The 16257-nt window shown below is 35.6% G+C and overlaps 1 protein-coding gene across 3 annotated transcripts in view; it reads left to right on the plus strand.

Moving 5' to 3' along the window:
• Nucleotides 1-16257, plus strand: part of Agk (acylglycerol kinase) — a 77320-nt gene that overhangs the window by 27070 nt on the left and 33993 nt on the right. For 2 of the 3 annotated variants that reach the window (XM_078040670.1, XM_078040671.1), the window contains exons 5-8: nucleotides 4587-4662; nucleotides 11005-11097; nucleotides 13901-13933; nucleotides 15425-15519. In XM_078040670.1, coding sequence (XP_077896796.1) covers nucleotides 4587-4662; nucleotides 11005-11097; nucleotides 13901-13933; nucleotides 15425-15519 — 297 coding nt within the window. The remainder of the gene's footprint in view (nucleotides 1-4586; nucleotides 4663-11004; nucleotides 11098-13900; nucleotides 13934-15424; nucleotides 15520-16257) is intronic. The other variant, XM_078040672.1, reaches the window with a different exon arrangement.

The raw sequence follows: 16257 nt of genomic DNA on the forward strand, positions 1-16257 counted from the left end.
GGTCCCCCTGGGGACAATGCTCTGCTGTGTGGCATAAATCATTAGACCATCTCTGTAGAAAGATGTTCAGAGATGGCCAAGAGCACCGTGTGTTTGCTAAGGCAGAACATTCTTTCCAACAGGAATGGACCTTGAGCTAGGTCTTGGTGCATACTTGCTATTCCCAGCTAAGATAATGGCCCATGGGGTAGGGACCTAGAGACAGATGTGACCCATTATGTGCTTTTAATGTCACAGAGCAGTCTGTAACTGTCATTTAGGGACTTGTAGGAATTAAGGTGTGAAGAGTAATAGTTGGGGCTTTGGTAGCTAATGATGTGTCCATAATGGTTCATTGATTGTGCCACTCTGAAATGGAGAAGGGGTGCGGTGGGGAGGAAGTGTATAGGAACCTAGTCTGTTGGTGACAAAAATACCATGGGCAGAAAAAACAAAACAGAACCTTGTTTTATGATGTTAACTGGATGCTGCTCTCATTCATTTGAAAGGGTGAATATAAAAATCTTGAGAGCTTTGGGGGAAATAATTTAAAATTTATTTTTAAAAATAGAATGAGAGGATTGAGGGGGAAATGAACTATTCTTTTTGGCTTTTCTGAGGATTGGGCAATTAATAAACATGTTTTAAACTGGATCTCATAAGACCTAAGTGAAATGACATTAAGAATAATAATAAAAAGTATAGCTGGGGTTGTACTCTAAGGGGAAGGCTACTGTTGTCTAGAGCAACATTTGGCATGGGCTCTGCAATTAGTTCCTCTGGGTGTTTCTGGGGAGTAGTGAGCCTGACTTCACAGAGATGAGGACGAGTCATGCTTTCCTTCTTAATCAGCAGTGTAGGGTATTCACCTACACATTGTCTAATGGGCTTAACATTATATTTGCCAGGCTTTATTGGAGCCACCTGCTTGCCCCCATAAACCCACCAGTCAAATGCCTTGATCACTGTTGTTTAATGCCAGTTATTAAATAACACCAAGAAGTAAATAAGTCCTAATGCACTATAACCATTAGTCATTGGTGGCCTGCAGGGGAGAGATTATGGGTTTCAGAGTTGAGGGACCTGTCTATATACTGTTTTGCTGCTCACTAGCTCTGGGATTCTTTGAAGTTACTCTTCTTAAAGCCTCAGATGTTTACTCATCAAAATAGTGATGTCACATAGTGATATCAAAATAGTGATAGTACATTCCATATTGATTAGGTGTCTTGAGTATTAAATGAGACAATGCCTGTGAAGAGTTAAATGCTATTTCTGTTTCATAGTAAGCTCCAGTAGAACAGCATAGAGGCTGTTGTTGGGTGCAGAACACTTGCCACTCTGCTCTCCTACCCTTCCCAAGAGCTCTGCACTTTTTCTGCCAACTTCTGTGTAACTCTTCTGTGCTCTATTCTTTTAGAGACCTTTTAGGTTACTACTTGCTAATTTCTGATGAAGAAGTTTATGGCAGTTTGCTTGAACTATAATCAGTTTCTTCGAGTTTGTATTTCTAAGAGGTACATTTTTTGATGCTAAGGATTAAAGGTAGGCCCTTGAGCATGCTAAGGAATCGCTCTATAGCTTAACATTTTTTAAATTAATAATTTTTTTTCAGAGAAGCTTTATTTTTATTTTTATTTTTGTGGTGCTGAGTATTGAACCCAGGACCTCGACCTTGTAGATGACAGTTTTAGGTTCAGCTTACATTTTAACATGTAAATGTATTTGCATTTTTAAAGGTGGTTCTCATTTGAAAGTATAACCTCTATCTAAAGGCAGGGCTAAGATTCTGTCACTCAAGTGGAGTCTTTCCTTCCTTAAGGCGTTGCCTGTTCTGACAAGGTGAATCCCTCCATGCTTCTAGGATGCAGTTACTCTGAAACTCAGCAATTTTTTTTATAAGCTTTCACTATTTAATTGCACCATCTTTATCATTGTGGCTCTGCTGTGACACATAATTTATAATTTATCATGTAGCTATTTCATTATGTAGTACTGGTTTAAAACTTCAGAAGAGCTTTAAGAAATAAGATAACTGTGTATTTAGAGTTAATAAATAATACATTAAAGAGTAATTATTTTGTGCGTGTGCCTGAGCCTGGAAATTGCTGTAAGTACATAAAGTTTTTATTTAGCCCTGTTGCTATCTTGCCCTTAATTATATAATAAATAATGTATTTCTTACTGGTAACACTTCTTTTTCAATCTTTTATATAGAACATTATAAGGAGACATCTTCACCTTTATATTAGGGCTTTACTGAACCCAGGACATCACAAAAATATGTGAATAAACATTAAAGATTCAAGTCTTTTTTCTTGAACTCAGAGGAGGTTATGGATTTATTGAGATTGATATGGCAGATTGAGACTTCTCCAGAGTTTTGCTTTTAGGAAATAAATTTCTACTTTCTTTTTTTTTTTTTTAAATGATGATGATTTTTTTTTGAGAGAGAGAGAGAGAAAGAGAGAGAGAGAGAGAGAGAGAGAGAGAATGTATTTATTTATTTATTTTAGTTCTCGGCGGACACAACATCTCTGTTTGTATGTGGTGCCGAGGATCGAACCCGGGCCGCATGCATGCCAGGCAAGCGCACTACCGCTTGAGCCACATCCCCAGCCCAAATTTCTACTTTCAACTGCTCCATTCTTATTACTCCAGCAATGATAGCAACCCTGGAAAGAGAACTGTTTGCAGTATCATTGACTCAACCCTTTTTTGCTGGGTTAAGCCCCCAGAAATGCCGAACTGGAAAGGAGAAATGGCCTCTTAGCCTTTTATGTTCATTCTGATAACCTTGCAGAACAGTAGACAAGGTAGACTGTATTTTAGTTATTGTATGCTCAGGTAGGTCTTGATGGTTCTTATGAAAATTTGTTCAGGTTTCTCAGTTCTATTTTAATTCATAAGAAATGTTGTGTGTTCTGTATGCCATTTGGTGATTATATCTTTTTAATTTACAGGATATTGAATTTGGTCTCTTCATAACTATACATGATTAACATTAGTGGCCTTTGAGTTTCTTTCTAGTATAAAAGTCAAAGAATGCATTGTTGGTAAATAATAATAATCTTTTTTAGAAAGAAGTTGCATAAATATAGATATAAAAATTTGATGTTTGACATTGAGTTTTTAAAAGCATTATTTGTTTTGTTAGGCGATAATTGGAAATATTTGGGTAAAAGACTGGTCAGCTAATTGGTATGGTTTAACAAAGATTTGTCTTTGAGATTGCCATTGTGGGGGTTTGGGTGGGGCGGTTTTTGCAATTTCTGCATCCCTTGATTCCTAGACAGTTTTGAGTCCTGACTAAAAATGAGACAAGAGTTCACTATCAGAATGACATGCATCATAGGTTTAAAGTACACAAACTACTTCAATTGTTACACAAAGTACATAAAGTATTAAAGAAATGTAACAATGACTTTCATTTTTTTTTAAAGAGAGAGAGAGAGAGAAAAAAAAAATTTTTTTGAAAATATTTTTGTTTTTTAGTTTTTGGCAGACACAACATCTTTGCTGAGGATCGAACCCGGGCCACACTCATGCCATGCGAGCGTGCTACCGCTTGAGCCACATCCCCAGCCCCAATGACTTTCATTTTGAGACATCACCATTATGTCATATTCTTTTCCTCAGAATTTACATGCCTATATTTGGGGCAGGTTTATTCACTCATTTTAAGTTAATTCATCCTGTACTTAGTGAGCAGCTTTGAAACATGTCATGCATGTTTCAAGGATTAAGGAGGTTTGGCATCTGTTTTTGCAGAACTTTCAGGGTAATCCTGAAGACAATCATGGAAATCTCTAGTCCTCATCACTGTGAAAGTTTCTAATGGGATGTGGAAAGTGAAGAGGAAGTGCAGAGGAGGGCATGACTGAGCCTGGGGCTTGGGGTCAGCTTCTGACCAGTTCTCCCATAATTACATTAATTTTTAATATTTCCCTTTCTTGGCAGAATAGAAAAGATCTTTGATTTTTCTCCAGGGATTTCACTACAAGTTTAAAACTCAAGTTATGGAGATACTCCTAGTATTAGAAATTGTCAAAAATGATGTATTTCTTTCCAAATGCTTATGTTTATTAAGTTAGAATTAAGCAATATTCTGTTAAGTCTGTTCCCTTGGGCTGAATGATATTGCAGTGGATACCCTCCCTTTCTTCCACTAGAATAAAAGAATATACCGGGGAGTACAACTAAGGTCCATGAGGATAAATAGTCTTTGGCTCTCTGCGATGTTGTGTCCCCAGCTCCTCCACCTATGACCATCACTCAGTAGGCGTTCAGTGAATGCATGTTGAGTGAATTGGCACTGTTGTCCTGAGTGGAGCCATATCTACTGTCTCTTCTTCCTCAAGAGGAACACACATGTGCACCATGGGTATCCAAAATGGATAAGAGCTGACTGCATTAGACAAGGGACACACTGTTTTGCTCTCTGTAGAAATTCATACTCATCAATAAACTTCCCATACCTGAACAAATAAAGAAACATGTTCCTTTGTCTTTCTTATTTTACTCCAGAGAAGATGGTTGGGTTTTTTGGAATCCTTCCTTTTGAGTATTATGTTAAAATATTATATTTTCCCCCCCTTTGTCTGCAGCAAAGCCAGGACTCTGTTTGAAAAAAATGCTGCCCCGATTTTACATTTATCTGGCATGGATGTGACTGTCGTTAAGGTGAGAATGCTCGGGAGTGTTGATTTTTGCCGAAGCCACCACCCCTTTAATGTATCTTCTGCTCTTGTCTTCTTAACAGAAATCACTTGTCACTTATGACAAGAGCAAAGAAATCAGTGTTGTATTTTGTTCTGATAATTAATAAAAGCAGTTTTGTTTTTTGTGACATTGTCAGCTTTTCATTTTCACAACAGGATTAAGTGGAGGCATGGAGACCTTGGTTCCTTTCATCTGAGACAGGAGATGGAATTATTTCTTGAAGGATGCAAGTTGTTGTAGCTGACAGAATTCTTTCCTCAAAATAGGAAACCCTCCAGTTTTAGTAATTTAATTTCTTGGTGGTGCTACAAATATATAAATGTTTTTCTTTCTGGTAAGGAATTATCTATGGTGAGGAATTAGCATTTTCAGATTTAGGTGAGAAGAAAATGGAAAAAAAGAAGAAATTGTGCTGTTCCAGAAGATGCCGCAAGTCCCTACTTGTTGAATTTTACATATATGGGTGCCTACATTCCATAAGGTGTTTCCAAGTTGGTTGGTTAACCTGTTGCTAGTATTGCACACTTTGACTAAATCACAGAGGTTAAAAGGTGATTTAGTCTGATTATATACAGGTTAACTCTTTTCCAACTTTTCTGAGACATCTTCCAGTTGTTTGTTTTTGGGATGCGAGAAAGGGGAGGATGACATTTGAGTACCTACAATGTGTTAGATTCTAGGTAAGAGACGTTAGAGTAGTTACATGTAAGATTGATATTATCTGTTCTTTGAATGATTGATTGAACTCATGAGTAGAACCATCTGAGCTTCGAGTTTTCTTTGAAGGGAGATTTTCTTTGTATTAAATTTCTTTAATGGTTCTAGAAGTACTCAAGGAATTTGTTCATTTCATCTAAGTTTTCAAATCAGATGGGATCAAGTTTTACATAATATCTTCTTTTAAAGTTTAAATTTATATAGCATCTGAAATGCCTGTTTCATTCTTCTTATTGTTTAGTTTTTCCCTTTTTATTTTTTTCCCCTCAGGAGTCTTATGAAAGGTTTTCCACTATAATTAGTCCTGCCATCTTTTGGCTTATTCTTATTTTCGTGGGAGATTATATTTTATTCATTTCTGGTCTGTTATTATTTCCTTCATTCTATTTTTTCTTGCTATTTTGGCATTATAACTTGATGCTTATTTATTCATTCTCATCTTTATTTTGTATTATATATATTTAAAGCTATAAATTTTATTCTACTGCTTCAGTATTCTATAACTTACTCAAATTTTTTTTTCTTAAATCCTTGACATTGAAGACTTTATTCCTGAAGATCATCATGTCTGACAATAAATAAGAGGATAATTTTACAGATGGAGAAATTCTAAAACAGAGAAAGCAAATAATTTATGTAGGTGAGCCATTATGCCATAGGTAAAAATACACAAAGAATTTTTTACTTTAATGATCCATTATTTTACGTTGAAATGTGTTTTTTAGTTAAGGAAATTTTCTTTATTCATTTATCCATTTTTGGACACTTAGTTTGCTTCCTATCATGGCTATTGTGAATAATGTTATAGTGAACTTTTAACTTTGACATAGAGTACTTTCATTATCATTCATTTCTAAATATTTTCTAATTTCACCATGATTTTTGCTTAATTTGAGCTATTCAAACATGTTTTAATTTCCAGATCTGAAGTTTTTCTTGTTATCATTTTGTTAGATTTTTGATTTAATTTCATTGGTAAAAAGGTAATCAATATAATTTCATATTTTATTGGAATTTGTATTATAGACCAGAATGTGGTCTTCTTTCATAAATGTTCTGTATATGCCTAAAAATGATTCATATCAATTATTAGGTACCAGGTCCTGTTTATGTTCATTATGTAAGTTCTATTCATTATGTGATTCAAATCTCTATCGTTCCTGGATTTTTTCTGGTTTAACTTGTCTATTTCTCTACATAGTTTTGTCCATTTTTGCTATACTTTTGACTGTTGCTGTACTTTTACCTTTAGGGATGTCATATAGTTGGAATCATACAGTGTGTAGCCTCTTCAGGTTAGAGTCTTTCATGTAGCACTATGCTAACTGTTGACTTCTCTCATGTAGCATTTTACCTTCCTCCGTTGTCTATTTGTAACTTTATAAAGCTCATTTCTTTTATTCATAAAAGCTATTTGTTGTAGCTAAAATAGTATTCTGTCATCTTGATATATTGCCATTTATCCATTTACTCACTGAAGTATACTTAGATTGCTTCCTATTTTGGCAGTTATGAATAAAATTGCTACAAATGTGAACTTTTTGTGGACATAAGTTTTTAAGTCATTTGAGTAAATACTTAGGAATGCTATGGCTGGATAATATGTAAGTCTGTTTAATTTTATAACAAACTGTCAAACGGTCTTCCAAAGCATCTGTAACATTTTGCATTCTGTTGTTCTGCATTGTCTTCAGCATTTGCTGTTTTCTCTTTTGTATTTTAGACATTTTAATAGAGATATAGTGGTATCTTCTTGTTTTAATTTGTAGTTCCCTGCCTGATGACAGATAATGTTCCCATATGCTTACTGTCCATCTGCAGATCTTGATGAGGCCTCTATTCAGATCTTTGCTCTTTTAATTGGGTTGTTGAGTTTTAAGAGTTCTTTGTATTTTTTTAAAATAAGTCCTTGAATAAGAAATGTATTTTGTGAATATTTTCTCTCTGTTGTGTCTTGTTTTTCCATTTTCTTAATAGTGGTCTTTTTGTTGTTTTTTGTTTTGTTTAGTGCTTTTAGGAATTGAACTCAGGGGTACCCTGCTGCTGAGCCACATTCCCAGTCCTTTTTATTTTTTATTTGAGACAGGGTTTCTCTGTGTTGCTCAGGCTATCCTCTAATTGGCTATCTTCCTGCCTCAGCCTCTGGAGTTGCTGGGATTACAAGCAATGCACCACCATACCTGGCTTGATAGTGTCTTTTTCAGAGCTGATGTTTTTCATTTTAATGAAATCCAATTTACTAACTAGTTTTTTGTTTTGCACTGCTGGGTATGGAAACCAGGGCCTCCTGTATGCTAGACAAGTGCTGTACTACTGAGCTATAACCCCAGCTCTGTTAATTTCTTCTTTTATGGATCTTGCTTTTGGTAATGTAGCTAAAATTTCATTGTCAAGCCCAAGATCTCTTAGACTTTTTCCTACATGATCTTCTGGAAGTTTTATTGTTTTGCATTTTACCCTTAGTTCAGTGATCCACTTGGAGTTAGTTTTTGTGAGAGACATAGGTCAGTAACTAGGGTGTTTTTGTTTATTTGTTTTGTTTTTTTGTGTGTCATTAGGCTACTTTTTTGTCATTAAGCTACTTTTTTGTTCTTCTCTTAGGACATTTCATATTTTCTTCCCAAGATCAGCACCTCAAATGCATTATTCTTATTAATGTAATCTTCTTAATTATGGTCTGCTAAATCCGTCAAGATCTTTTTGAATTCTTTCATTGATGAACCTATTCATGTATATTAATTGTTCTTGAAAGTATTCAAATATACCTATTCATATATATTGTATTTGGAAGTATTTATTGAGTGCCTACCATAGCTAAGACCAGTTCTAGGTGTTGAGTATACATTCTAAACAAAAGAAACCGTCTGTCCTGAAAGAGCTTTCTTTCAAAGTTTGAAAGGAAAGAACACAGACAAAAAATAAATGTACAAAAAAAACAACTGCTTTGCCAGATAGTGCTGAGTGCTAAGAAGAAAGATGAGGAGGAAACTTTAATGAGGGGGCTGGTTTTAGTTCAGATGGCCAGGGAAGACTGGTCTGATAAAATGACCTTTGAAGGAGTCACATGGGTGCTTGAGAAAAGAGATCATGGGCCAAAGATATCACATATAGAAAGGCTCTGAGGCATGTTGGGGGAATAGTAAGTGAGATGAGCAAAGGGAGAGAGGTTAGAGAAGTAAGGGAGGGCAAGATTGTCAGCTTTTTACCATTTACGTGTCCAGTCAATAACTTTTTGTCCTAATTGTTGACAATAACTTTTTGTCCTAATTGTTGACAAAGGGTTTAGGAAGAGGTTAAAGGGAAAGCCCTGATGAAATGTTCTTAGTAATCTTCTGATAATTGACATTCTGCTGAGCCTTTTGCTTTGGGGCCACAAACATTTCATTGGTTGCTAATCTGTTGCATTGTATTCTAGCATCTTGTTTCCACATTTCTCCACCTTGTCTACAGCGGGATCATGGAATAACTAGTCAGGGGCCTTGCTGAAGACCAGGTACAATGTGGCTGTATAATATCCCAACCTCTTGAGCTAATAATTTGTCAAAGAAGGAAATGAGCATCTTAGTGAACCCATGCTGATTCCTAACACACACCCATTTCTGGGTGTTCACAAGCCCTTTAAATCAAGATTGACTAGGCATATTCATTTTAAGCAACCAAATATTTGTAAATGTAACTCTGAAGCAAATCATTTCCTTTTTAGAATAAAAGTAGAAAAACTAAATGTTGTCATTTTAGGGACCTCCTTTTTTCTCTGAATTAATGTCATATTAGGACTTAGTAACCTGTGACTCCTTGCTGGGTATTTTCTCACATTGTCCAACAGTTCAGTTCAATTCTGACACTAGCTTCCACCATGAGCATAGACTCCATAGGTGAAAGGCTCAGTCCTACCAAGACCACCCTCAGTGCAGGACCAGTTGAAATATCAGAAGTAGGAGGTCACTGTGCTTCTGACCATCGAGCTGTGAATGGAAGTTCCACAACCCTTCCTCAGGTTTGATAATTTGCTAGAATAACTGAAACTTGGGAAAACACTTTTATTTTGTTTACTGATTATTATAAAGGATACAACTCAGGAATAGCCAAATGGAAAGATGCATATGGCAAGGTGTGGAGGCAGTGGGGTTGGCAGAGAGTTTCCATGCCCTCTGGATGTGGCACCCTCACAGTAGCTAGATGTGTTCATTAACTAGAAGCTCCCAGACTCTTGAAAACATGAGGGTTTTTATGGTGTCCCATTAGTAAGCATGATTGATTAAATAACTGACCATTTGTATATGAACTCAGTCTAAAGTCTCCTGCCTTGCTTGGTGGCCAGGGGATAAGGCTACAAGTTCTAGCTCCCTAAGTCGTTTGCTGGTCTTTCTGATGCCAGCCCCCATCTTGAAGCTAGCCAGGGCCCATGGAGAGTCACCACTAGAGCGCACACTCAAGTGTGGTTGAGAGGGCTTGCTATGAACAACAAAAGACCTCTGTCACTTGGTAAATTCCAGGAGCTCTGCCAGGAACAGGGGACAAAGACCACATACATTTTTATTCTACCATAGGTGCATTAGCCCATCTGAAATCTAGATATTTGTGTATTAATGTACCTAGAGTACTTTCAATTGGAAGAAGTGTTTTCTTCTTCAGTGTCACTTGCATTATGTGTTTTAAAATTTGTTGTGGGGTTTAGAGATACACATATCATTGGTGACTGAAATGTTTCATTTAAGTCCATGCATGGATCTGAGATGAAATGTTGTCAGCAGATGGTAAGGCTTAAGTATTCTTTTATGGTAACTTTGAAACATACCTGTATTTCTTTATGCAAAATCACAACCAAACAATCACCTTGTATTATTTAGTACAGTACCAATTATGAACATTTGCCTGTCTAGTTGTCTTAACATTATGCTTTACAAAAGTAGAACAAGGAAGCTATTATTACCCCTCCTCAATACATAATTTCATTGATAAGGAAATTAAGACCTGGAGAGTTGAAGGTCACTCAGCTAGAAAGTAGCAGAGTTGGGATTCAATAAGTCTCTTGGGCTCTGAAATTTGTGTTCTTTTCATTACCTCTGTGTCTCCCTATTTGCATATACACTTGACTTCCTGCCTTCAGATGAAAAGCAGTGGGTAAATGATGTAATGGAATCTGCACTGGACTGTAAATGAGTCCTTTGACTAGCTAACCATATGACTGGGGCAAATCAATGGGTTTGAATTTTGTTTTTGAAATAAAGAGCTGACTAGATAATTTCTGAACTTCCTTCTTGCTCTAAAAGTATAAAACTATAAAACAATATGTAATTGCTTTGATTAGCTATTTGTTTTTTCATGTCTATCAATTATGTAAGACTTAAGAAAAGAGTCAGTGTAAACTTTAAAGAAAGTACCCCACATTTTATTATTTTTATTTTTATTTGTTGTAGTTGGACATAATATCTTTATTTTATTTATTTATTTTTATGTGGTACTGAGGATCGAACCCAGTGCCTTACATGTGCTACAACTGAGCCACAATCCAGCCCCAGTATCTCACATTTTTAACCTTGACCTAGGATGATAACTTTACCAAAGTCTTCTTTTGTGTTTCAGACAGATTATGAGGGACAAGCCAAGAAACTCCTGGAATTGATGGAGAGCACAGATGTGATCATTGTTGCTGGAGGAGATGGGACACTGCAAGAGGTATGACTCTTTCTCTTTGAGGCCATTTGAAGATGAGACAAATGGAAATTAGATTTGAGAATAATGGAGTATAGTGTTACAGTTAAACTTTATTCTTTGGTATTGTTGCTGTCAAACTAGTATATTTCTAAATTTTTCTCACACTTTTATTTCTTTTTTTCTTTTTTTTCTTTTTTTTAAGTCCTCTATCCATCACATAGAAAGGCTAATATATCATCAAATTGAAGTTTGATAAAACTGAATAAAAAATGAGGAAAAATGGTGGTGGGTTTGAAAACCCTTAGAAAGTAGCCCTGTTTGTAACAGAATCATAGTTTCTATTATGAGAAATATTCCTTACCAAATAAACTTAAAGATTCCTTTTAAGAAAATGGGGAATTGCCCATTCTCACATCATCACTGTCATATTTAATGTTATTTCTTAATTCTGCATTTTTAGGAAGAGAGGCTACATGTTCAGATGTATGCATGTGTTTTTTATTTTTTGTTTTCTACATTACTGGGCATGGAACTCAGGGCCTAGCATGTGTTAGGCAAACACTCCCACTGAATTGCACGTGCCACCCTGCCTTTGCTTTACTATTACATAGCTTCAATAAGATACCACTACATACCTATTAGAATGACTGAAATCTAAAACACTCACAATATCCAATGCTGCTAAAGGTATGGAATAAGAGGAACTTTCAGTCATTGATGGTGGGAATGTGAAATGGTTTAGCCACTTTGTACCTATTGGGACAACCAAAATTCGCAATAAACAAAATAAAAAATGGTACAGCCACTTTGGAACAGTTGGATAGTTTCTCACAAAACTGAATATATTTTCCCCATATGGTCAGGTTCCTTAGTATTTTCCAAAGGCATTGAAAACTCAATGTCCACACAAAAACCTGCACATAAATGTTTATAGCAGCTTTAGTAGCAAAACTTGGAAGGTATAAGGTATCCTTTACTAGGTGAATGGATAAATAAAGAATGGTATAGACAGATAATGAAATATTATTAAGCATTAAGAGAAATGAACTATCAGGCCATGGAAAGACTTGAAGGAAGCTTAAATGCTTATTACTAAGTGAAAGAAGCCAACGTGAAAAGGCTACACACTCTCTGATTCTAACTACTTGACATCTGGGAGAGACAAAACTATGGAGACTGTAAGATCAGCCTTGAGTTGACAAAATGTTTTTAAGAAGTTGATAGAAGAGAGGGATGCCTATGCAGAGCAGAGAGGATTTTTAGGGCAACAGTACTACTCTTTATAATGATGAATGCATGTCTTTATATATTTTTTGAATCCCAGAGAATGTGCAACAGACAGTGGACCCTAATATCAACTGTGGAGTTTGGGCCATAATGATGATTGATACAGGTTCACCAATTTTAAGAAGTGTACCACACTGTTGGGGGATGTTGGTAATGGGGTATACATTTGTGGAGTTTGGGGTCTATGGGAAATCAATGTCCTTTCCTATCAATTTTTCTTTGAACCTAATACTGTTTTTTAAAAAGAAAGTTTATTAATTAAAAAAAGTGACACATCCTTGAAACTTACTTTGGTCCAGTAAGGATGGTATGTCGTCCTGCAGGTGCTCTTCTTTCCCTGTAGCACACCAGTGCTGCTGGTGCACACTGGGAACCCCTCAGAGCTCTGTCCAGGGGATGCTACCCATTGTTCTGGTGTTCCTTCTACACTCAGGCCTCATTTCTTATCACCTGTCATCTCTGTTGGGTGGTGTCTTCAGTGTACAGTGATGAGAAGCTAGCAGCAGACAGGCTGTCTGTCCTATGTTTGACTTGGTACTTATGTAAGCCTTAGTGAGCTTTTTAAAAGGCTGTGCTAATGATCTTGTAATTGTTTTTATGGCTTTTTAATGAAGTGTGAAGAATACTGATAACATGCCTACAAACAGTGAAGCAGACCACTTGACAGCCCCATTTAATACTGAAACTCTGTGAGGTGGGAGAAGATCAAGGGAGAAGATTTGTGTCAGCCTTGACTTGACACAATGTTTTTAAGGAAAGACAACAAATTGTATATTTGGTATAATCATGGTAATATTAATTGGGCTGGGGATGTGGCTCAAGCGGTAGCGCGCTCGCCTGGCATGCGTGCAGCCCGGGTTCGACCCTCAGCACCACATACAAACAAAGATATTGTGTCTGCCGAAAAACTAAAAAATAAATAAATATTAAAGTTCTCTCTCTCTCTCTCAAAAATAAATAAATAAATAAAATAAAATAGGTATTGATTAAAAAATTTTTTGAGAAGTATTCCAAAATTTTAAAAAGTGATTAATATTGGTTATTCATTATGGTAGAAAAATGAGAAATTATTTTTTTCTTCTGGTATTTTTCATAACTTTATAAGAATAGTATCTCCCTTGTCTTCATATTCCTCAGTAAGAAATATTTATTGTGTGCAGGTTTCTCTGAGTGTAGCAAGTTGTTTTTTCCTTTATATATACTTTGTAGTAGCAAACTAGTCTGTGTGTATCACAGTTATATAAAAAAGCATGTAGACATTATAAGATTATGTTTTGTAGAACTTAAAACATGATTTTACTAATGTGGAGTTTTTGTAATTATTTTATCTTAGTCTTTATTGATCATAGGTTAATAGTAATAATATCTAATTTAGCTCATAATATTTTGGAATACTGTATATTTTAAGATCCATTTTATCATTTAACATAATTTCTAGGAAGAAAACAAGTAAATTTGTGGTCCGTGAAAATTGAGCCCAATTTTGTTAGGATAAAGGAAAAACATATTCATGATATTTTTATATATATATTTGTAGGTTGTTACTGGAGTTCTGCGAAGAACAGATGAGGTGAGCTTTTAAGAAAGAGTAATTGGCTGGATTTGGTGGTGCATGCCTGTAATCCCTGCAACTCAGGAGGCTGAGGCAGGAAGATCAGAAGTTTGAGCCCAGCTTTGGCAACTTAGTGGGACCCTGTCTCAAAATAAAAAAACAAAAAGTACTGGGGATATAACTCGGTGGTAAAGCTCCTCTGGATTCAGTCCTCAATACAAAACAAAAAGAGAGAGTAATTATATTTTAGCTTTTACTTTTCTGTTTGTTTTTTCCCTCTTTTTTCTTTTACTTTTTTTTTCTCCATTTTATATTTTAAAGCAAGCACATGTTGTGATTAGAATGGATTTTAGTAAGGAGAGTACCACTGCCTTTTCATAGGGTGCTCATCAACCCAAGGTGGACTTTCTAATTGGTAATCCAGGGTATCCAATAGCTTTTAACAATCATTATTTAGAACATAAAATTTTGCTGTGGTATCTTTTCTTTAAGGAATTCCTTCATAAATAAATCATGGTATAGTCACCTAGTGAAAACCAGCCAGCAGTTAAAAGAATGAATTAGATCTATAGTATCTATATGTTTAAATCTCAAATATTGAATTTTAAAAGACAGGTTGCTGAAGCATGTGATGAATTTCTACAAAGTTTTAAAATTCATAAAGCAGTACTGCATATCGTTAATGGGTGTCTAGATACGTAGCAAGAATGATAACATGGGTAGAAAGGAATCCCACTGGCCTGTCTTCTATTTGAAGGATAATGGTTTTCTTTGGGAAGGGAGAGACAAGAATAGGAGGAGAAGGAATTTCAAGTTATCAGTGCCATTTTATTACTTAAAACAGCTGAAGCAAAATGGCAATTGTTAACATTATTAAAATCTGGGTTGTAGACTCATGGTTGTTTTTAATATCCATGTACTTTTCTATAATAATTTAAAATAATTCATAATTAAAAACAACCTTCTCAGTAAGAGAAAAACTGTGGTAACCTTATAGTGTTTTCATGAACCTTATAGTGTCTACTGTATTTGTGGCATTTAATTAAATTGACCACTATTCCATTACCTTCTGCTACTTGCTTATTCTCTTTGTTTTATTTGTACTTGAGGTAATTTATAGTGTCCTTTCACCTGCTCACTGTTCAATGATAGGTATTTTTACTTGAATTTTATCTGCAGCTTTTTCAAGTGGTGTGATAACAATGCAGTCTCTGTCACACTAGTACATTGATCCAATATCTACAAGACCCTCATTATCTTAATTACGTTTCTTCCAAACAGTGGTCATTAATGAGAACCCAAATAGTTTCTCTAAATTCTAAATTATTCTAGAAACTGTTCTCTTAGTGATATTCTATTACTGCTCTAGGGATATGGGAAGGACAGTGGGGAGGCAGATGGAGGGCTTAATAACTTTGTCCTGGTGGACATACTTGTGTCTCTTTGTTAAGACTCATTTTCTAACTTTAACAATATAACTTTTCTCTTCTTTTTTTTTTTTCCTCCCAGGCTACCTTCAGTAAGATTCCCATTGGATTTATCCCACTGGGACAGACCAGTAGTTTGAGTCATACCCTCTTTGCCGAAAGTGGAAGCAAAGTCCAGTAGGTTGTCAATGTGGAATGTTAGCATTTGTGAGTGAGCGAGCTTGGGGATAAAAAAAATCACGTTTGATGTCCTTTTGTTTTTTGAGTTTGATGGCTTAAAACTTCCAATAATTGGGAGGAAGACCTAAATCAAGGTTCAACTTTTCAGTTCACTGGGAAGTTTCCCAGTTGGGTTGTGGGACTCTGCTAGGTCAGATGTGGAGATGAGTACTTCATGTTCTTTATCAGTTATAAAGATGGTATTTCTGACCCAAACTATTCTTGCACTTTTACACTGTAAGATTCCTTTAGAAAGGCAGATTTGCACTGACCGTTTGTTTACTGTAAGTATGCTCCATGCGAAATTATCAAGTCTCTTGTGAAGTTTGAATTGGTATTTTTGACTTCATTATCTTGATAATATAAATAGATAATAACCATTAAATATAATCACATCCTTTTGGGGCTCCCTAAAGTGGTAGGCAGTAGATAAAGCAGAGGAGAAAAGCAGTGTGGCTCTGACATCTATATTAAATTGCTAGCCTAATCAGGCAATGTGTTCAGAAATCAGGCAAATTGTTGTCCTGTTTTTGTGAAAACATTATGGAAACAAAGCCCTAGTCTTTCAAGAAGATAGGGATCTTGAATTTGAGGACTGGATTTCACAGTGATTAATAACATAATCTTGAGCAAATGGTTGTCTAGGAAATCTAAGTAAGTGGAGCACTGAGAGAGAGAGTTATATGATCTTTAATG

The sequence above is a fragment of the Ictidomys tridecemlineatus genome, chromosome 2, assembly GCF_052094955.1.
Source record: "Ictidomys tridecemlineatus isolate mIctTri1 chromosome 2, mIctTri1.hap1, whole genome shotgun sequence".
Taxonomy (NCBI): Eukaryota; Metazoa; Chordata; class Mammalia; order Rodentia; family Sciuridae; genus Ictidomys; species Ictidomys tridecemlineatus.